This window comes from Equus caballus, chromosome 2 (genome assembly GCF_041296265.1).
Source record: "Equus caballus isolate H_3958 breed thoroughbred chromosome 2, TB-T2T, whole genome shotgun sequence".
Classification (NCBI taxonomy): Eukaryota; Metazoa; Chordata; class Mammalia; order Perissodactyla; family Equidae; genus Equus; species Equus caballus.
This window is the reverse complement of record NC_091685.1, coordinates 121,598,053-121,620,812: the sequence shown is the minus strand read 5'-3', so window position 1 is coordinate 121,620,812 and position 22,760 is coordinate 121,598,053. Positions and strand designations below refer to the sequence as shown.

Sequence of the window (22,760 nt, the reverse complement as noted above, 5' to 3'; positions counted from 1 at the left end):
CAGTGCCTTCTCAAGGTTACCGAACCCAAGAAGGCTGCTGACCCAAGAACAGTGGCTTCCCTTGAGTGAGGGGAAACTGGCGGGGCTCCAGAGGGGCTCCCTGAGACCTCCCATGATTCTTTCGATATTGCAGCTGAGATGCATCCGTCATGCCACTCTGGCAGTTATGAATTATTTTTCCTCTGGGGAAACCACATAATACGACATTTGATTTGTCATGAGACACTCATGCCAAGCCATGGTACTTACAGGTTTGTCAAAAACGAGAGTGACCTAGAAATGCACACTAAAGATTGGGATTGTGTATATGATGTCGGCCAACCAATCTTTCTTGGCCAAAGGTCTGGCTGGCATTGTGGAAAGGATTTTGGCCAAGTATAAGCAGCGGGACTTTTGACTCTTGAAATTTCAGCCATGTATCACATATTTTACCTACCCGTGGTTCGTGTTCTCTTTACTACGGTCTCTCTAACCTCTGGCTCAGCTATTTTCAGTTAAGAGCCTGCCTGCAGGCAGGGCATGGTGTTCTCATACCTGCATGTGCCTCCTGAACTATATCTTCTGCTCAAGTGCCTGTTGAGTGCAGGTCTCCGTGCAGCTATGGAGAAGTCGGTCAGCATTTGGAATCTCCAGGGCATGCATGGCTACCAAGGAATGGAGAGCCTGCTCTGTGTAGTTTGTCATAGATGGCTGCATCCCTCTTTGCAGAGTTAGCTGGAGTTTTGCTGAGTCAGAGTTTCAAAAACAATGATGAGCTCAACTGAGCAAGGACCTAGACTCAGAGCAGATGTTTCCAAGTTTTAACAAAACCAAATCTCAGCAGGTTTTAGTATAATTCAAACAGTAGGCACTCAAAGATTTTGGCACATAGAGCAGGTTGGTGGCTTTCTTCCCCTTACTTGTTCTAGTAGATTGTAGCTCTCTTATTCACTGCAATGAGCTCATTGTTTTCTGCTGAAACAGAAAGCCCATCTTGCTGTTAAGAGTTGAGGGAAGGGGGAATGGAGAGACAGTATGCAATGGGTAGAGTTTCAGTCGGGGAAGATGGAAAAGTGCTGGGGGTAGATGCTGGTGATGGTTGCACAACAATGCAAATGTTCTTCACACGCAGCCCTGTACACTTAGAAATGGAAAACTTTATGTTAGGTATCTTTTGCCACAATAAAAAAAAAGTTTAGTAGAAACTGCAGAATTGCAGGTTTTGGGGGGAAATAGTCTTAGTATTGAACACGGAAGCACTGTTCTTCTTTTACACAGGACCTGTTCTTTCTGGCGCTCGTGAGGGAGTCCAGCATCTTAGAGTACTGAAAAGCAGAACTACGGACCTAAAAATAAGAAAAGTTCTAAATAACCCAAATGGATACATCTTTTTTAACTAAATGGTAGTGACAAGGTTTTCGAAGAGTAAAAGACTGGGAAGGAACGAAACTTCCACAATGAACAGAAAGGCACCCAGGCAAACATGTTCCCTCCGTGAGGGCGAGGGGCTGGCTGTCTCTGAGACACCCAACTGGCCCTGATCTTTGGCTCTATTTTGATCCAGCAATTTACCTTGGGAAGGCCAATGTCAAAGGAGCTCCAGAATAATTGAAAGAAAATAAATCGTATTTTAAATTGAAAAAGGGTCCTCAGACCATGAAAAAGTCCTTATAAAGGATCTGAAACTCCATGAAGCATTTGTATCACTAAACTAGCCTCATTAAAGAACTGTGTCAAGATCAGGATTTTATTTTTTTCCAGCTCTTCAGCCCACTGCCAACACTCCAATCCCATATTTTACCTTGAGGGGATGGACTGATATTTAACCCAGAAACTACTACGGTGAGTGAGGCTTCTCTGGGAATAGGGATTATCAAGACAACGGCATAAGGGCTTGAGTACAGCTCTGTCTGGGCTCATGAAGGAAGATTCTGTGTTCAGTCATAATATGTGCATTGGGGCTGGAGGGAGCCACATGGTGGGCTACAGTAAATTAAGACAAGATGAGCAATTTAACATCCTCAGGATCAACTCTAACAAGACAGAGGATGATAGCACGGAGACCTCTGGGTGCTGCCCTGATAGCTCCTGTCTGGGAACCCCAACTCTGCCCACCATCCTAGAACCTTGATTTCAATCTGGACTGGAAGCCTCGACAGAGAGCACAGCTCTAATAAGGCCTTTGAAGGAAAATGACCACTATGGATAGGTTGGGGTGGCTCTTCAATACATTATTCCTTCAAAAGATGGGAGGGGCTATTTTTATTCTCAAGTCCCTCAGACACAGCTGGATAAAACTCAGAACACAGATGAGCAGCCCTTGTAGGGAAAAGGCACTTCTAGAAGAAACACTGAGGTTGCTCCTCTGCAATTGGAGGCTTACGGGCCAGAAGCATGGCGGTGACATTTCTGATTTTCTAAAAAAAATCTGTGTTGAAGGTAGTGAGGTGGAAACCGTGAAAGTGCTCAGGGGGTTATGTGGGGGTCATGTGGTCCATGTATTCACTGCATTCAAGGATCCGTAGTCAGTTCTTCATCAAGAAAGATTGGGGGCGTTAATAGGGGTACTGATTACACACATCAATGTGTCTGGCATACATGAGAAGTTGGGGATATATTTCTCAACTTGAAAAGTTCTCGAACTTCAATAATGTATGAATTTATTTCCAAGAAAAACGTCACAAAACCCGAAGAGTGAAGAATACATGCTCACACTCTCAGACCAACTTCAGTTTTGAGACCAAGGGATCTGACTCAGAAACTCAGTGAGTCTAACTAAAAAAGCATCACTGTGAAAGAGCTGGCAAGACTATCTTTGATTTATAAATGAAAACACAAAATTAATATATTCTCATGGAGTTTTGAAATTTCTAAACATACATCTGCAGACTTTTAGGCATTGTCTGTAGCTCCAAGTTTGAAAAAGACTTCTCTGGCCTAAGATTCGGCACTAGTGGTCCCAATTCAAATATAAAAAATAGCCTCCTGGGGGCTGGTTCATAAAGTGTGTATTATAAATTTCTTTTTAGATAAAGTAGCTATTCCATTCAGCCCCTATTAAATGCCTGGCTCGTGGTAGGTGCTTAATATAAATTTCTTGAATGAATGAATCTATACTAACGCATTTCACTCTAAGACTGCTTATTTCAGATTGTGTAAGGGACCCATCTTTGCGCCCCTGTGCTTCTTAGGAAAGGTTTTCAGGAGAAGTTTTCTTCTGCTGGTCTTCCCTTGTCTTTGACCTGGGAAGGCAATGGTCAAACCAACAGTTCAAACCAACTGTCAGCTATTTGTAGGTGGCATGTGTGGGGCACCCAGTGGAAAGTGGATAGGTTGTTGGAGCACACATGGGAGAGACCTCACATCCTTTGTGAACAGACACAGGCCAGGAACCAGGGGCACCTGATAGAAAGACTGATGATAGCTTATATTGTAGGTGACTTACAATGAAACTGCAACCTCTAATCCCCTTTTTAGGGGCAACGGGAGAGGGAACACAATCTATAAATAAATATTTTGAACTGAATAATACAATTCTTAATTCCAGACAAAAAATTAAGAAACCCAGAGGATGGCTAGGTGCTCCCCAAGGATTTACACCAGTTTGTGGCACTGCTCATGCAGGAACTCAGAGCTTATCATCACCAGCAGATCCCTTTCTCTGGCAATAAAGATATTTTTCTGGGGAACTGGGCCCATGTCAAATCCTTGCCACTTAATTTTTCGCTGTTTCTGCTAACGTATATCACACTTACAGTCAAGTCCATTAAAGAATTGAAGGAAAAACCTTAGGAATCCACAAAAATAGCAAGTAATTTTGATTAATTTTTAGAAGATGAACTATATTTTTCCTCTCCAAGACCCATCTCTTTGATGATTAAAATCAAACAACAGCAGAAACTAACCCTTACCATTTGTTAATGAGAACAGAAGGATACCCTCAACTTCCTAGTCTGAATCCTAATGCCAGAGGCGAAAGCAGGCTTCCACATGGGTTGGGAAAGCGCTGTGTTGCTAATTTCTCCCCATATTCTAATATTAGCTCAGCTGTTAATGGACCTGGAGAAAGGGCTGAGTATGTTTTATAAGCCCCTGGAAGTGTATTTTCAGTAGTGCTTGGAAATCCGCATGTTCTGTGTAAACTATTTTGCTATACACAATGTACAATTATTTAAAAGAAAGGAAGGAGGGGAGGGAGAAAAAGATAGTGGAAGTTAGTCAAGAACTCAAATTCATTAATTGTAACTTTGATGCAACCAACAAAATAGGACCTTCAAATTGCTTACTTCTTTGTTCATTTTTAAATAAATTTTGGGAGTGTGTAGCTACAAAGGGGGTAATGGAAGGAGAGAAGACACTTACCTAGTTCGGGTGCTTTGCTTAGCACAAAGGCGTAAGCCCAGAACTTGCTGATAGGTCCATTGTAAAAACTCTGGTCACAAACTGACTGCTTCAGGCCTTTGGTCATCAAAATGTACACCATATAAGCACCAGTTCGAAGAGCACCGAATATACTTCATATGAAAAGAGAAAAGAAGCAACGTTCAGGAGAACAATTCACCTCTGAATTAACCATACTTAGAAGACTCCCTGCCATTGGTGGGATAGACAAACCAGAATAATTTGCATTTACCCAGAAGCATCTTAAAATGTTTCGTAAACAAGAGTAATGCAACTTCTCAGCGCTTTATTCTGGAGACCAGACACAACGCCACTTATTCTTCACCAACGTTCCAAAAGGTTGTCATGGAAAACGGGAAGAGATCCAGGGCAGGATCTCGTGAAGAACGCTGGGGACCCTTTGTGGTTTAGCATGAGAACTATCCCTGGGCGATGGGATGGGGTTGGCTGGAAACCCGTGGCACTAGCTCCATTCTGTCCTGTGTTCAATCGTTCTCCAGTCCCGCGGCTCTATTCCCTGGATGTCTCTGCTTCTTTCTTTCAGCCAGCTCTTCTCTACATCTGGACTGGCCGTATCCATCTAAGCCTCCTCGGCCTTTCCTTGGACTCCTGCAGCAGCCTCTGAAGCACTGTCCTTGGTCACACCTTCCCACTCTCTAACCCATCTTTCTCACAGAAGCCAGAAGTCTCCTGCAAGGTTTAGCTCTATCACCGCCTCCTCCAGGAAGCTGTCCAGGCTCACACCTCTGAGCTCCCCATAACCCCATACAACACGGCTCGAACACTGTTCTTCAATGCCCTGTCATATGTTTGCCTCCACAAAGGCATGGGTGCTCAAAGATTGTTGAGAAAGTGAAAGACTGTTGAAAAATAAACTGACATATGGAATTTTTATCCAGGAACTGCTAAGAAGAGAGGTGAGCTCTGGAACGCTTTGAGCTCGATGATGTAACCTAAGTGTGAAAGGATGCAGCACTGGAAGGAGCAGCCATTATGAAGCCTTTAGGTACGTTCCCGAGGACGCAAACCACACACAGCCTGGACCAGCAGCTGGCCGAATGGGTGAGGAGATGTGCCAACCAATCATTTTTCTGGCAGCGTCTCCTTCTAGGGTCTTAAATTCAGAGATAAACTAGTGAAGAACTGTTGAAACCAGTAGCAGCCTCACCAGATTGGGAAATAGTAGCCTTCATTTCCCTTCAGAGGCACTAACTTTACTTAAAATGCCTTAGAGTTGCTCTGGAATAAGTCATTCGACTGGTTACTCCCTCTATAAACATACATCCACCAACTAGACCTAAGGTCTACTCTGTGGAGAACCAAGGCAATGAAGCTGAGCTCCTGGCAACTGGCTATCAAGTTGGGACTTTGTAAGTAGCTTCCCTAACGACATTAAATGGCATTACTCTTTCCAACGTGTAAAACGATCCTGTATAGGATTGTTGGTGTCATTTTACTGCTGTAGATCCTGCTTAATCCTTCAGTGGCTTCCCACTGCACTTAAGTCCTCACTGGACCTGCAAGGTTCTGAACGACCCCTCTCTCCACCATCTCCACCCTCACACCTCCTGCCATTCTCTTCCTGCTAACTGTGGGCCAATCATTCCAGCACTTTCTGATCCTTTCAGTTTTCTGCCTCAGGACCTTTGCATATGATATTCCCTCTTCTTGGCAAGCTTTACTCCCATGTTCACCCAAGGTTGCGCCTTCTCACTTTCTTATCTCAAGGAAATGTCCTCTCCTAACAGAATGACCTCAGCCCTTACAGTCAATAAACTGACCTAATTTGAGAGTGGGGAGTTGGATTTCATTGGTAAAGTCAGATAGTGGTGATTTTTCTGTCTTATCTGAACTGATTTTTTATGCTTTGTCTTTACCTCACCAGATCATGGCTAAATTTTAATACGAAAAATTGCGACCATCACCAAATTACAGTTCTTAGCATACTGTGCACTTTGATTTGCTGCTATGGAAGGTAATACGGAAATACAGATGTGGCATCTCCACTGAGCACATGTAGCAGGTACTATTGGTTGCCTATTCAAGAGCCAAGTCCCTTCCTTCTTCAACATACTAATATCTCGATTTTGTTCAGGTTCTCCAACCTCATGATTCCCCCAAGGAAAGTGACCTTCTCTTCATTGAGGAGTAAATCTTAATCACCTAAGCAAGTTTTAGTGACCCCATTTCCCTTACCAGTGATTTCTTAGGGTGGGCAGTGACCTAGTTCTAGCCAGTGTGACAAGAGGAGAGGGATGCTGGGGGCCTTTTGGGAGAGATTTCCTTGCTGTTTACCATGTATTGGCTGGAAGCACAGCAGCCATCTTGCAACCATGAGGGAGCTATCTTGATGACAAAGCTGACTCAGAAAGGAGTCAAAGTCATCCCTCAAATGTGACAGAGCTGCTGAATTAGTCCATCTTTCAGTGACCCTATCACAAGACCTCTTGTTTTTGAGATAAAGCTTCCTTATTGTATAAGCCATTTGGATTTTTGCTTCCTATTACTTGCAGCTCAAAGCATTCCAGCAGACACAACACACAAGATCTGAGTGTCAGTAGACTTTTGAACACTAGTTATATTTTGTGGCTATAAAACGCATCTATTCAAAAGACAGTCCTGGTGAACTACTTACTCCATCAGTTGTCTGCTTGTCATAGGCCAGTGGGAGAGACGTCAATGCCTTTTGTACAAGCCAAAAGCAAAGAAACACACAAACAACACACTTTCAATATGTATCCATCTGCTCATTAGCCCCAGAGGTATGATTTTTCTGAACCACCAGCACATTGGACACAAAATGCTTTTCTCCGCCGGCTCCAGCCCGCCACCCCAGGAAGCGGGCCCTGCCTCTACTGCATTTTGCTGCTAGACCGCATGCTTCATACAAGATCAGAGCAGACCTAAGGAAAGTACCTTTGGAACAGTGCCTTTCCTTTCATCGTCTCGGGCCTCAAAATCATGGTCTTTTATACCCAATTTCTTAAGTATTGGCAGAGCTTAATTTATTCTTCCAATTGTTACATATTTATTGGCAATGCTCTTAGATGCTGTGGTGACAAGGATCAATCAGCTAACTCTGGCAGGTGGTAGTGTTGGTCGTGGAAGACTTCAGAGGAAGTCGTATTTGAGGTTGGGACAAATAGGTATTCAAAGTTTGAGGGTTAGGGTACAAGGAGGTCATTTTGGAGCATCGCAGAGTGGACAGTTTGGATACTATGGTAACCCACAATATTGCTGACAGCAAGTGTATAGCACATATTATTGTCCCACATCTGGACGTAAGCCTCGCTCCCTAAGCTCCGAACAATAAGGCTGACTCAGAACAGAGGACAGTGCATTTTTCAGGGAAACCATCAGTGCCAGTCATTGGGCCTATGTGTCAAAGGCAAAGGCGCTTTGTTGGGATGTGACAATGCTCCTGCTGGGGAGCCGCTGGGAGGCTGCTTGGCCAGTGGGATGATTGTTATTTGTGGGCAGCCAGTAGCTCTGCTCTGGCATGTCTCAGCCACTGTACACTTTGATGTTATAATAAAAACCGTGTGGCTTTTTATAATAACTGGATGCAGGGCCCTTAGACTGTGATACTTTACCAAAATATACTTTAGGGAAGGAGACATTTTTTCTTCCCTAAGTTACATCATCTTGAGAGACAGTGTGATGCAAGACAGCAGTATGCAGCTTACGTTCTGCTGCCCCCAGGCCTTGCTTATACTCACGGCAGACATGGCTAATCAATCCTGACACTCTTTCTAGCCATGAGTGGACATAACATCAATGTTCTCAACCACCTGAAGCCACTCCAAAAGATGAGGGTTGCAAATTCTAATCACAGTGCTTTCACTTAGTAGTTTCATGACTGGGAAAATTACTTAACTCTAAGTCTTTCTTCATCTGAAATGATCATAATATCTAACTGGCAAATTAGTTCTATGAATTTTCTAAGACGATATAAGACAGGTATTTAGTTAGCATAGAGCCTTCTGATGTATTGGTGCTGAATAAACCAGTTTTTATTATATTATTATAATTTCATTATTATTTACTGTCATTATTGATGCTTTACTTGATCTGTCCTTTCATGTTGAAAATCACTTTTCGCTCTCTCATCTCATTTGTCAGCTAAGAGAGGTTAAGGTTAATTATCCCTAATGGAAAGTCAAGGAAAATGATATATAGAGAATTTGATTTGCACTAATAACTGTTCATGTAATTCAGTGTTTTGTTATTAAGTTTTTACTATTAAGTGTTTTATTTCATGAGCCAACTTTTCACAAAATAAGTGACAGCTAGCAAGTTTCCAACAGGATGTGAAATGAGCATTTTCCATAGAACGTCTTGAAGGAGAGACTGCTGGTACAGAGGAGCATCTGGTTCAGGTGAAATTGATCTTTTGATAAGATCATAAAGATTATTCTAAATCCAGGACCTCAAAGAGGCTGAGAGTCTGGTCACTGCATTTAATGAGGGCAGGTGACTACTATATCACATGCCTTTTCTCAACTGTAAGGTCACACTAGCATCCTTTTTTTTCTTTGGAAGAAATACACCACTTTTCTTGTCAAAGCCGAGTTTTGATTCTAACACTTCACGGAAGCGGGCAGAGCTCGGCGGAGGGAGCCATCGCTGTTTCCGCTCTCCTTCAGCCACGTTAGGAGCAATGCAGCAAGGAGATCTGGAGGAAAGCACAGCCCTGGTGAGCTGAGGTGCTTCTTCTCAAACGAATGTTCTGGATTCCTAGTTCAGAAGAAGCCTGTTTCTTCATTATCAGCCATTTGCCATGGCATGTACTCCAGAAGGTGCCGAGAATGCCCAGGGGACTGTTCACTGTGGTACTCTGTGGGCGGAGAAGGGGACCTTCTATTTTGTACTATGTACATTTCTGTATTGTTTGACTATTGAAAAGCAAGCATCTAATGATTGACAACCTTAAAAATACGTCTTTTTAAATAGGTGCCTAGCTATAATTGAAACACTGAATAAACCTTCACAACGGTACTAGCTTGCAAGGCTTTCTTTACTAGAGAACTTTTCAGTATGAAGCTGAGATACAACACTACTTCCTCACCAGCCTGTGGATGACACATGGGCTTTGGGATTGGTGGAGAAAGACCGATTCATTTATTGAATCAAAACCTCTGTCATCAACATCCACCAAGTGTCAGATATTATAGGATTCACTGGGCAGGGGGGAGAATCTCTACAGTCTATTGCAGGAGACAAGAAACATGTAAATAAGCAAAAATATACGTATAATATACACAAATTTCAAATTCTTTTTTTTTTGTTCAAAGATTGGCACCTGGGCTAACAACTGTTGCCAATCTTTTTTTTTTTCTTTTTCCTGCTTTATCTCCCCAACCCCCCCTGTACACAGTTGTATATCTTAGTTGCACGTCCTTCTAGTTGTGGGATGAGGGACGCCGCCTCAACGTGGCCTGACGAGCGGTGCCGTGTCTGCGCCCGGGATCCGAACCCTGGGCCGCCGCAGCGGAGCGCGAACTTAACCACTCGGCCACGGAGCCGGCCCCAAATTTCAAATTCTGATAGGCACAATTTGTGTTTTAAGTATTGGGGCCTTTCTAAAGAGGTATGAGACATATGGCTCATGTTCTTTCAAATTCAGGCTCTTACCATGAGGTCTGACCATTCATCTACTTGAGAAAAGCCTGAACAACTCTATATTCTAGCCTTCCAATTTTACTGCCATCTGAAGTCAAAGTGGACTATCTTAGTAATGACTTAAGAATTCCAGAATTCTGCCCTGGGAAGAAAGAGCCTTGGGTATAAATCATCAATAATACTTTCCATTATTTCAACACAAACACCAATAGTTGGCAGAACCACTTTTACACTGTTTCTTCATTGGCCCTCAACTGGAATGTAAGGTATTTTGAAGTCAAAACAAGGTTTCTCAGAGACCTTTTGTTCTGAACTGCCAACCACCCTGAGCCATCTCGTCTGCTAACTCAATAACTAACGGTGCAATTACTTCCAGGATTAGGAAAGGAAAATGTTTTATTAAACTTGTATTCTATAAACAGAAAAAGGAAAAAAAAAAAGGTGTGAGATTTTGTCAGTTGTCAATACACGGTCACAGCTGATGCACCAGTAGGAACTCTTTACAAACATAGGAGAGGTCACTGATTTTCCTGATAACGAAACGTGAACTGCCATTTGTTTTAGACTCTGACAGTTTCCAGAGTAGGAAGAATACTCAATGATCCCAGAACAGACTAGAGCAAATTAACAACAACCACAAAATCCACAGGAATGGCCCTAGACTTGGGAGGTGATAGAGGATTCTGGTGCTTGTGATACTGAGTGCTGGCATCTCCATCATCGTGTCCCGGTCGACAAAGTACAAGCCAACTTCTAAAACTTTTCCACACCTGATGACAGGCATCCTTACTCAAGGCCCACTTTAGTTTGCTTAGTGTTTAGCCTTTGCTAAAACACTTTTTTCAATAATAATAATAATAGTAATAATAATAATAATAACAAGCCATGAAACTGTGAGTTTTTTTGGTCCACTACATCAGCAGTTAAATGGGGATGTACACTGTGCTTTTTGATACTTTACTTCCTCATCTCCTCCACTGACAATTCAGAGTGTAAAATTTCACTTTCTATTGAGTGATCATTTCTAGGTTTGACTCATTTATTTTGATTGGGATCTTTAATCAGATACCCCCATTGGAAAGTTTGAATGTCTCCCAAACATCTTGTGGATGAATGAACAAATGAGGATAAAATTGCATATTATATATATCAAAATTGAACATACAAGCATCTTTTGACCTAATAATTCCATTGTTGGAAATATAAAATACCCTTTAGGTATACTTGCAAAAGTATACCAAGTTGTATATTTTGTAATAATATCAAACAGATGGTTAGGGCATAATCTGCATGTCCTAAAAATAACTGTGGGTAGTAGTAAAGATTAATGTTGAAGCCACAAAACTCACCAGGACCACAAAAGTGCTTAGTCATCTGTTTCTACTGAAGACTTTGTTCCTTTGAGAAAACTCTTAATCTCTTTTGCAATATTACCCAATTTTTAGGACAGTGATAATTCCAGTGCCAAGACGAATAGCATTGCCCCATTAACTCCATTGCACAATCTTAACCAGGTTTCACGGATGCATGAAGAAATCAACCCTCTTTTTTTTCTGAGGGATGACTACTGAAAGTTTCCCCAGGACAGTGCTTGAAGAGTCGTGATACATGACATTATCTGTCTAAACAATCTCTCCCCCAGCCCAACCCAACCAAGTAAAAAACCCAAAACAAAATAAAAAGGAAAAAAAAGAAGGAAGGAGAAAAAAGTCATTACAACTCTCAGTTTTCTACATCCTTAAAACTGGGGACTGGGAATGTCCTTTGGGATTCTAACCCTAAACTTCTGTGACTGCATGTCACACGTCATACATTTCTACTCTTTATATGCCCAATTCCTTCCTTGGGGCTCATTAATCTAAAAATCCATTAGGTAAATTTTTATAATCTTTTTAAGCAGCACATGGGTTTTTTTTTCTGAAATTTTCATATTCATCCACTGTAATTAAATTACTAGAATCACAAGACATACCAAAGAAAGTAAATTTAAACAACCACCATTTCACAAATATTAACTAAGTAGAAATGCCTACTAGGCAATGCGCTCTAGAGGTGACATGCCCTGGGCCATATCTTACTCCTATTGAAAAGAGTTTAGTTTTTTAGGAGATCGCTCAATTACCAACGCTTGGAAAGAGATGGTAGAAAAAGAAAAGATATTGCTGTCTAAATCACACCTTTCGTTATTATTTTCTAAACATGGGGATATACAGAGCTCCAGGGAAATTTCTGGGGAATCGCCCAAAGGATTACAGGGCCTGAGACATCGGGCGTGCTCTCCAGCAGGTGAACTTCATAATGGGATAAGGGGAGAGCCAGGGGCCCAGCACCTGGATCTTTTGCATCAGAAATACAGGAGTTCTCAAAGGTGATCAATTCACCACCACAATCATGAAATTAGAGGGATGGACAGACAGACAGACAGATGTCGACTGAAGCCCTTCAATGATAGCTATCGACTTGCTCGACAGCTGACCGGTGATCTCAGAACATTGAGTCTGCAGGCTAAAGTGGCAGGTGCAAAAATCCTTTTACCGTTATTCCTAGCAATCATTGGGAATTTATCTTCCACGTGAAACTCAATATTAAGCTCTTCAACTGCACAGTGTTTACAGATGGTGTCCAGATGGGTCATCCTTCAAACATGTCACACTGACAGTGGTTGGCAGTGACTACGTTGCAGAGTTCACCTGCTCCTCCAAGAGAAATCCCAGCCAAAAACCTGGGCAGCACTAGCAATCTCTGACCTTGTGGCCAATTCAGAATCTCCCATCTTAAAATGGCCAAGACGCCAGCAGGGGGACTCTGACGTTCCTGAGTATCCAAATGGTCTGCTCTGGAACCCTCTCACCTCCATTTCCAGAAATTCCTTTTGCTCAAAGGACAACTGAAAATGTCCACTCTCCTGCTCCTCAACAGCCAATTGAAGGCCTCCCATAGTGTTGCACAATGAGGCAACAGAAACTCATTGCCCCAATTTCATCACAAAATCATTTTGGAAACAAAAATCACAGCATAGATAAGCACATTTTTAGACAGGCGTGCATACCTGACCTAATTAAAGAAGAAAAAGTCACTCTGTTCCGTAATTCTTCTATAGATCATGGCTTGCTTCTTATCTGTTTCCATTTTTCCTATTAATCCAGATTTTTTTTTTTGGTGAGGAAGATCGGCCATGAACTAACATCTGTTGCCAATCTCCCTCTTTTTGCTTGAGGAAGATTGTCACTGAGTTACCATCTGTGCCCATCTTCTTCTGTTTTATGTGGGATGCCGCCACAGCATGGCTTGATGAGTGGTGAGTAGGTCTGTGCCTAGGATCTGAACCTGTGAACCCTGGGCTGCTGAAGCAGAGTGCATGAACTTAACCACTATGCCACCAGGCTGGCCTCTAATCCGAATGTTTGAGTAAAGAATTCAAATGGGACAAGTTTATTATTTACTAGCAGCAAAAAGTGGAGATAACCAAAATGACTGCTTTTAATTACTATGCCTATGAAAAGTTTTACATGTAAAATTTCATCTCTCTCTCTCTATAAATATTTTTTTGCTAAGGAAGATTCGCCCTGAGCTAACATTGCTGCCAATCCTCCTCTTTTTGTTGTGGAAGATTGGCCCTGAGCTAACATCTGTGCCCATCTTCCTCTACTTTATATGTGGGACGCCTGCCACAGCATGGCTTGCCAAGCAGTGCCACGTCTGCACCTGGGATCCAAACCGGCAAAGCCCGGGTTGCCGAAGCAGAATGTGCGAACTTAACTGCTGCGCCACTGGGCCAGCCCCCAATCTTCCTCTATTTTGTATGTGCTTTGCTGCCACAGCATGGCCACTGAGACAGTGGGGTAGGTCTGTGCCCAGGAACTGAACCCGGGCTACTGAAGCCGAGTGCACCGAACTTAACCACTAGGCCCCCAGGGCTGGCCCCAAATTCCATCTATCTTGACCTAATTTAATAAGACATGCACATCCCTCAATAGAATACTCATGTCGGAAGGACTTAATAAAATGTTAACCGCTAACAAGATACACAACATTCCTTGAGAAAATATATGTGAAAATTTTCTAATAACGAAGGCATTCTCTAGAAGTTTACGGTATTATCAGAGGCAGCCTTGTGTTAGGCAAAGAAAATCTGACAACCAGATTCCTAACGTCCTCTCCTCCACTTCTGAGCTTTAGGGAATGTCTCCTGAGTCTTCCCATTCCCCCTGTAAATTGGAGATGCTCTTGTCCAATATTCTGCTTACATCACAAGCTGTCATGAGGCTCACATAAGCTGATGGATGTTAAATTATTCACACAACAGTAAAACATTATTATTGATACCACTACAACCTCTCTTTCATCATTTTCCTTGCAATCTCTCTAATTTTCATCTAAGCAAACACACTCATAGTGACCGTATTCCGTGAATTTGTAGGAGGAGGAACATGCTTAAACTCTCCTACCCAGTCCGCTTAGTTTTGTGCTTTTCTTTCTTTCTCACAAAAATCACCTTTTTTTTTTAGGGTCAATCTGTTAGATTTTAAGGACAATATTCTGGTCACTTTCAAGAAAAGACGTCTGCGTATACATTTGTCTCTTAGTAAGAAATCGTATCTGACTACTAACAGATTAACAATCGAAAAGAACAACAATGTCAACCACAAAAATACAGAGAGCACTAAGGCTCTGACAGCTTGTCTTAATGCTGGAAAACATCTCAAGCCCATTCAATCCGTTGACTAGGACCACAGGTTCACGGGGATGTCGCCATCTCTCGTTTCCACACCACGTGTCACCAAGCACACAGGAGCTGATGATTGACACACTCTGCACCTGGCTGCTTTGGCATTCTTAGCGCTATCTAGGAACATTCAGCTTTCTTTCTACAGAGGACTTTTTTTAACCCTCAAGGCAGAAAAAGCTGAAAATTTCATTGAGTGCTTTCACCAATTATCTTAAAGATCTTTGGAACATAAGGCAAGAGGTTGTGCCAGTGAGTTACCCATGGGCCCTAGGCACCTTTGAATAACAGGAACTCGGTGGGTATTTGCATGCCATGACATTTATGATTACAAGTAGGATTGGGTAATAAAATAAAGGTTTCAAAGGATTTAGGGCCCATGCTTCCTTTTGCTTCACAGATCCCCAGGCCACTGAACTTCCCAAGTGGCCTCATCCTGCACAGTTGAACTCTCCAAGCCTCTGGGAACTTCGTCAGGGGAGAAGGTCTTCTCATTTCATTATCAGATGTGAGCACTGAGAAAGATGGGGCCTCCCTCCACCTGTGCCCGTGACATCCCGCCAGCCTAACGAAGAGGATAGGGTCCTTGAGGTTGTAGGGCTTTTCTCTCTTCTACAGAAGAAGCCAGTTTCCATCTTATGGCGGAGAGAGGAAACAGAACACAGGGGAAGGCAGTCGGCTTGTGTTGAGCATTTCCGACCTCACTTGCTGGCCTTCTCCCATATCCTTGGCTCCTTTCCTTTCCCATAACCCACAGTCTTCAAAACCTCACGTTTCAAAACACAGATCCTTCTGCTTCTCTATTTCTGCAAGAAATTCCAATAATTTCTCAATTAGATGTTAGAAGACAAATGTGACGGGAGGAGAGAATGACTGAAACCCCCTGACTCCTTCTGGGGTGTTAGGACATGTCCAACTGATACAGCTGCAGATACGCCAGGTCTTGGAAGAATTCCTGACAGGGGAGGAGCAGGAATTTTTAATCATTCATTCATTCAACCAACTAATGCCTTAGTGTTTTATATGTGCCAGGTGCTATTTTGGGTGAAGGAGATGCCTAAAATTTTGGGACCTGAAGAAGTTTAGAAAGGATGTGGATCAAACATTAGGTCCTGCATTTCTTGGAGCTTAAATTTTAAAGTGGAGAGAAAGAGACTGTCAGGAAATACATCACATGTCAGATGATGAGGAGGGCAGGGAGTGCTGGGTGGGGGTGGGACTGCTGTTTTATTTTAGATATTTATGGAAACCTCAACAATATGGGGACATCTGAGCAAAGACCTGGAGGAAGTGATGAAGCGAGCCCCACGGTGGTCCTCCATCCCATGACCTTGGCCTCAGCCTTCCACTGGATCCGTACACCATGCTGTGCCCCAGGCCTTCGTTTCCTGGAGCTGGAACTGCGACTGACCCACCAGGTGTCTTATGTTATCAAAAGCTTTATGTTCATGGGTTCTGTCTCCAGGGGGTGGGGTAGAACCAGAGAAGTAGGCCCAAGCCCAAATCTCACGTTGTCCAATTTTTATTACTCGGGGAGCAAATTTACCTGAATGAAAACAGTGTTGGAGGGGCCGTCGATGTCTCCCAGCCCAAACGCCTATTACTTGGGCAATCACTTCAATAACACCAAGGAGATGGATTTCCCAGTTATTGACGTTTAAAATATTGGAACCAAAGACAAATCAAAAGTCCAAATGAAGGTGAAGTGCTTTTGATAAATATGCTAAGATGACTTCCTGAGATAAATGAAAGGTTCCAACAGTGCAGAGACGAATAGAACAAAACCCAACTTGATCAATTCGTTTATAAATCAAAATGAAGAATTAGTGATGGGTGCTGAAGAGAAGACAGATAAACATCAGTACAAATGTCTGGGGACAGGAATGCTCGAAGCACGAGAACATGAGGAGGAAATCAGAACCGTTTTCTATAATTCATTACGTATAACTATAAACACTAAGCTTTGTCAAGTTTTCATTATAGAATCATAATGGTCTCAACCACCAGCCACAAACCTCTTTAGCAGCTCCGTAGAAACCTGAAATTAAGGAACGCCTTCAGGTACTGTTACAAGGAAGTATCAGCACTAATGAGCTTGACTTGATATTGAGACAAGAATCTAGTGCTCAGCGTGATCAAAATCGGAGAGCACAGGCATCCCTTTGGAAAACTCTGATTTCATCGGACTGCTTCTACCTGGGTTTATTCATTGAAAAAATTTATTCCAGCTGTGGCTACCGCTTCATTCCTCACAGTGTGGAAGGCTCCCGTCATCTGCTGAGAAATGCGCAACAGCAGCAGGAAAAGATGTTCCCAGAGACTTCATCCAGCCAGGCAGCTGGTTTATTTCAAAAGAAGAATCCACTAAGCTACCTACCAGAATTGCTAAAATTAGGAAAAACCAACAATTCCAAGTGTTAGTGAGGATGAGGAGCAACTGGAATTTTTCACAGGCTGTTGGTAGGAGTGTAAATTGGTACAAATCCTTTAGCAAACTGTTTGGCAGGATCCGCTAAAGCTACACCCGCTGAGGGAGCAATTCCTCTCCTAGGTGTGTACCCAACAGAAATGCCCACAAAACACACACTAAAGACAGGTGTAAAATGCCCAGAGCAGCGTTATTCATAACATCTCCAAAGCAGAAACAACCCAAATGTCCACCTACAGGAGAGTGAAATACAATGAATAAATGAAGTGCTATACAGTAATGAGCGCTGCTATATGCAAAATCATGGATGACTCTCACAGATATAACGCTGAATGAAAGGATCCAGACAGACGAGCATATACTGTACAATTCTGTTCATAGGAAATTCAAATATAGGCAAAATTAACCTGATGGCAGAAGTCAGAGCCGTAGTTACTTTCGGGGAGACCATACTTGGGAAGGGGTACAGCGGGAAGCTTCTGAGGTACTGGTAATGGTCTGTGTCTTGCACTGGGTGGAGATTACATGAGTGAGCTCACTTCGTTAAAAAGGAGAAAAAGACAAGGAACCATGGAGCCTATATTCTAGTAGGGGGATAACAAACACATAAAAAATAGCTTCAGGTAGTGTAAGTACTATACTAATAAAACATTGGGCAAGGTGATCATGACTAGGGATGGGGGCAGGAAGATCTCCTGCTGAGGTGAGAGAGGGTCTCTCGGAGGAGGTGACCTGTGAGCTGATGAATAGGAGCCAGTCTTGCCAAGACCTAGAGAACATTCAGGAAGAAGGACAGACAAGTGCAACACAGGATGAGCCGGGCATTCTTGACGTACAAGGCCAAGGAGGCTGGCAGTGACCGGGGCTGGAGTGAAATGCAGGTCAACAGACGGGCAGGGACTAGATCTTAGAAGGCCCTTGAGGACTGTGTAAGGCACAAGATAAGAATTTCACAATAATAAGAAAAATCATCAAGTTTATTTTATTCTACTGCACTGCTTAGGCATTGATGGGTTTTAAGCAGGGCAGTGACATGCTGTGGTTTATGTTTTCAATGGTAACTCAGGATGCTTTGTGGAGAAGGGACTGTAATATAGCAAGACGTAATACAACAATTAACATAATATTAATAGTTATTAATATACAATTAAGATTAACGTGCAATTATTAATAATATTGCATAATAATTTATCATTAGATAAGACATATACCAGGGAGAAGTTTAGAAGGATATTATATCTCATTTCCAAACGAGAGATGATGGTGGCAGGTCCATGATAACAGTGGACATGAAGGGAAAGAAGCAGACAACTCTGGGATGTATTTTGGCAACAGAGCTGACTAGACTTCCTGAAACACTGTACGGAGGTGCCAAATAGCAAGGAAGAAGACTAGGATCTTTTGGCCTGATGAACAGAATAGATAATGACAATACCAAGTGTCATAACACCAGGTAATGAGATCTAGAGGAACCGACTTAATTATTAATTTATTTGTGTGTTAATTAATTAAGCCATAGTGGGGAGTGGGGAGAGAGGAAGTCCAGAGTTCTATTTGGAGACATTAGATGTAAGGTGCCTGTCAGACATCCACATGAAGATGACGCAGCTTTGAAGTTTAAGGAAGAGACCAGGGATGGGAACTTCAATTCGGGAGTCATCTGATTTTTAAACCTGGCTTCATGAGATGAGCTCCTCTATAGAGGGAGCGAAGTAGAGAAGAGAAGCCAACTTTGAGAGGTCAGCTAAGACGAGGTGGAACTGGGCATTGTTGCAGGAGGAGCCAGGAGAAGACTCTCGTCAGGTCCAAAAGAGAGATGAAGAGAGCACTCATGGTGGGTATTCTAGAGCTTTTGCAAGGACCTACAGAGCCGACCTGAGCAGACGAGGTGAAGTCACAGTCCTCCACGTACTGAGCCTTGTCAATAGGATGTAACCAGGCCATCCTGATTGGGGAGTTTGATGAGCTTTAAAAAAACAACACAATTTCTAAAAGCATGTAGTACAGTTTGGAAAATTCAGGAAATAGAGAGGAAAAATCAGTCATGATCCTATCAATAATAAAACTATTATCATTTCTATTACCTTCCAATCTTGCTCATTTTCCATTCATAGTTGAGCTTAAAGCACCTAAGGAGTGGAGCCTACTTAGGTACCGTTCTCACTTACCATTAGCCATTTTTCCATAATGCTACATAGCCTTCATGAACCCCCTATTTAATATCTGCCTAATATTCCATTCAATGCTTGCACTGCAATGTAATTTACCACTCCCCTCTTTTTACTCTTCTCTCTAGACTGATTCTAATTTCTTCTTAGTATAAATAATGCTGCCATAAACATCATTATGCATGATGCCTTTCCTTGTTTTGAGTTATTTCCTTGGGATAGAGTCCCACCGGTGAGATTACTGAGTTAAAGGACTAGCTAAGAACACTTTTCATAAAACTCTGTTTCAGATCATGTGGAGTCTGAGGTAAGATGGGACATCCAGAAAAGAAAATGCAGACTGATCTCAAACAGGGACTCAAGAGATTTGGCAAATCTAAGTGCATGTGAGCGGAGGGATGTGGGTGGGAAAAGCCAGAATCAGAGAGAAGGTTCCCTCACAGGAGGTCAGAGCAGAGGTATGAGACGCTGCTCTGGGGCTTGCTTCACCTCTCACGACTCCTCAGAGATGGCACTGGGCCGACAAGGAAGCTGACCAGGAAGCCGATTGAGGTAGGACACTGATGTTATCTCAGGAGCAAGCACCTAGTTAACAGTGCAGGATGCAGGAGAAAATGGCTGTAGAAAGGTTAGAGGCACAATAAAAAACGCATGAGTAAGAACCAGGTATGCCGCAGTCGGCTAGAGTCAGAGTCTGATTCCTCTCCAGAGGAGCTCACCATGTGCCGGACTTCTCAGCTTCTGAATGTCCCCTGAAAGCCTTTAGTTGTTCAATAGGGACTGTCAGTGTGGGGGGACCCTGGTCATGGGGTGGGGGAGAGGGTGGCATCTAGGAGGCATATGAACCCCCTGAAGTTATATGGAAATTTTAATGACAGTAAACCATGGAGGCTGGTGAAAATGCAGATTTCCGGGTCCTCCCACCAGAGGCTCCAATTTAATAGCTTTGGGAAAAACCCAGAAATGGGAGTTTTTAATAGATATTACAGATGTTTTGATGCAAATGGTCTGCAGGTCATAGTTTGAGAAACTTAGCAAAGTTTCTCCTTCCTTCCTGGCTCATTAAAATCATATTCCTCTCTTATGGAAGCCACTCACGGAGTCTTTCTGGAGTCAGCACCTTTGATTTTGAGCTTTCCAGTTACGTGAGCAGCATGGCACTGAGGAAAGAGCATGGGCTTCTGAGTCAGACCAACTAGTCCTAATCCTGTCTCCTAGAAGCCATGTGTCCATGGGTACATTTCTTAATTACTCTAAGAGTCAGTTCCTTCACCTGCAAAATAGTTGCATTTTATATGGGTTTGGTCACGATATTTTGAAATATTGGTATATACAATATTAATAAAGATGCTCCTAATATGTAAAATTGGAAGGAATATAAATTTCTAAAATCTAAAATTTATTCAAGAATCACATAATTTCAAAGCTGGTGGCCCAGCTGATTCAAAGGACATTTATAATACTGCCATATGGGAATACCACCTTAGTGGGGAACAGAAATAGCCAGAGCTTTGGTCAGTATCTTTGAGCCCCTCTGTCGTTCAGGTGCCTCAGGAGTCTGCAGTGTGATTTTGGTGACTACGGAGCTGTTATTTTAACAATCTCTGTTGGTAAATTACAACGATGCCATCCGAGTATTCATTAAGTGGGGGTGCTGGTGGTGGAACAGAGAAATGTGTCAGAAACCAAGAACTTTTGAATGAAGGAACAAAAGTTAGACACAGTGAAAACTTACTATTAGGTACGTATCTATTTGTTGTGTTTAAAATTATACTTGTGGAAAAACTGCTTTTGAATTATGAAACTTCTGAAATATTTGAGTAAATAAAATATTGAAGAAACTCATCCATCTCATGAACTGTGATCTCTCTGTTATAGTATTTTCTTCAAAGATCTGTCATGAGGATGAGTAAGATAGCAGGCATAAATAAAGTAGCTGGCATATATCATCTAAATTGGTTATTAGGTTTGGAAATTTAGAGCAAAACCTACAATTTCTTCTCTATTCTCAACAGAGGGAAACCTGTTCACTTTAAATCAGAGTAATCTTAAACATTTTTGGAAAATGAAGGATTTTCAGAACAACAAAAATTTTCCATTCAATACTGAGAGCTACTTCCTGCCCCGTCCCGCTGAAAGGCTTTCACAAATGACCTACAAGTTCGAAAGATGCCTGGTAGAAGTCCTCAGCTCTTGGATTACTACGGCAGCCCCGGAGTGGATAGTGAGCTTGTCTCTCTCTCTCCTTTACTGTCTCTGGTCTTGACCAGATTGTCCTCTACTTTGCATGCTCTTAGTCAAAGCAAACGACTACTTCTGAGAAAACTGCTCCTTTAGAAATATTTTTTATAAAATCCAGTCACTATTCTTGCCCCTTGGCTCACATTTCTTTCCTACTACAAGACCAGGGTTATCTGAACAGCCTGAAAACTTGGCAGTTCTACAGGGTAATTATTCTTAACTTTTGGAGTGGATCCAACACAGGAAACAATAAAAGACTTCCAGAAGGTTTGCAAGCTCAGCTGTCTCTGACACCCCTCCTCACTCCGCAAAAATATTTGAATGAGTTTCTTACTGTGCACCTGTCGTTAATGTCACAGCAGAGAAACTCGCCCTCACCTTGCTTCTATTGTTACTTAAACTGCATTAAGGAACAGTAATTTAAAACCTATGGTGGGAGGAAAGAGAAGTTAATTTTTAAAAAATATCTCCTACTTTCTCGTTGGTTTTCAGTACAAAACACTTTCAATCAAAGTGATTTCTGGTAGCTTTGTTGAGTCAAAAGATGGGTCATGTGGTCCTTAACAATTAGTCACTTTGGTTCTTTCCTTTTCTTTTTCCACATTCCTGCCCTTTTTTTGAATAAAGGTTTTGAATACATTATTTCATCAATTTTTTGAAGAGTGTTTTAAATTATAAACCTATTTAGAATTTATATAACATCTCACAGGGTTTTGCCTCAAAATGTTTAAGGAAACAAGAGGTAAGGATTCAAAAGCTTCCAGGCCCTTCCATCATTCCTTCCAAGTTTTCAATGGAACTGTGTGGGGAGTTTCTTGTCATCAAAGCCAACATCAGGGTGTGGTGCCTTGTATATTTTATGGGAGTCAAATGAGAACAAACATTACTTTCTATTGGAAGACTGGGTGCAGTGAGAGCAAGTGCAAACATGAAGAGTTACTTAGGTATATTAGCGTTTTAACGTAGGGACTCTACAATTTCAGCTGGAACTTCTGCAAAGATTGCTTTTTCCTCTAAAAAAATAAGACTTTTTTATTCGGCTTATTCAAATTTTCTCCCCTTCTAGCAAATATTACTTTGATGAAGTTCACTCCCAAGAGATCTCATGCCTTTTGTTGAGATGCAGGCAGAAGATCAGGCCACTGGATGCTAATATTGTCTGTGGGTTATGCAAGCTTCTTGACCAATTAGAACT

The 22,760-nt window shown here is 42.2% G+C and overlaps 1 protein-coding gene across 1 annotated transcript in view; it reads right to left on the bottom strand.

Annotated features, from left to right (window-relative positions):
• ELOVL6 (ELOVL fatty acid elongase 6) overlaps positions 1-22,760 on the bottom strand; it is a 134,492-nt gene that overhangs the window by 7,876 nt on the left and 103,856 nt on the right. Inside the window, exon 4 of the mRNA XM_005607891.4 lies at positions 4,342-4,493. Coding sequence (XP_005607948.1) covers positions 4,342-4,493 — 152 coding nt within the window. The remainder of the gene's footprint in view (positions 1-4,341; positions 4,494-22,760) is intronic.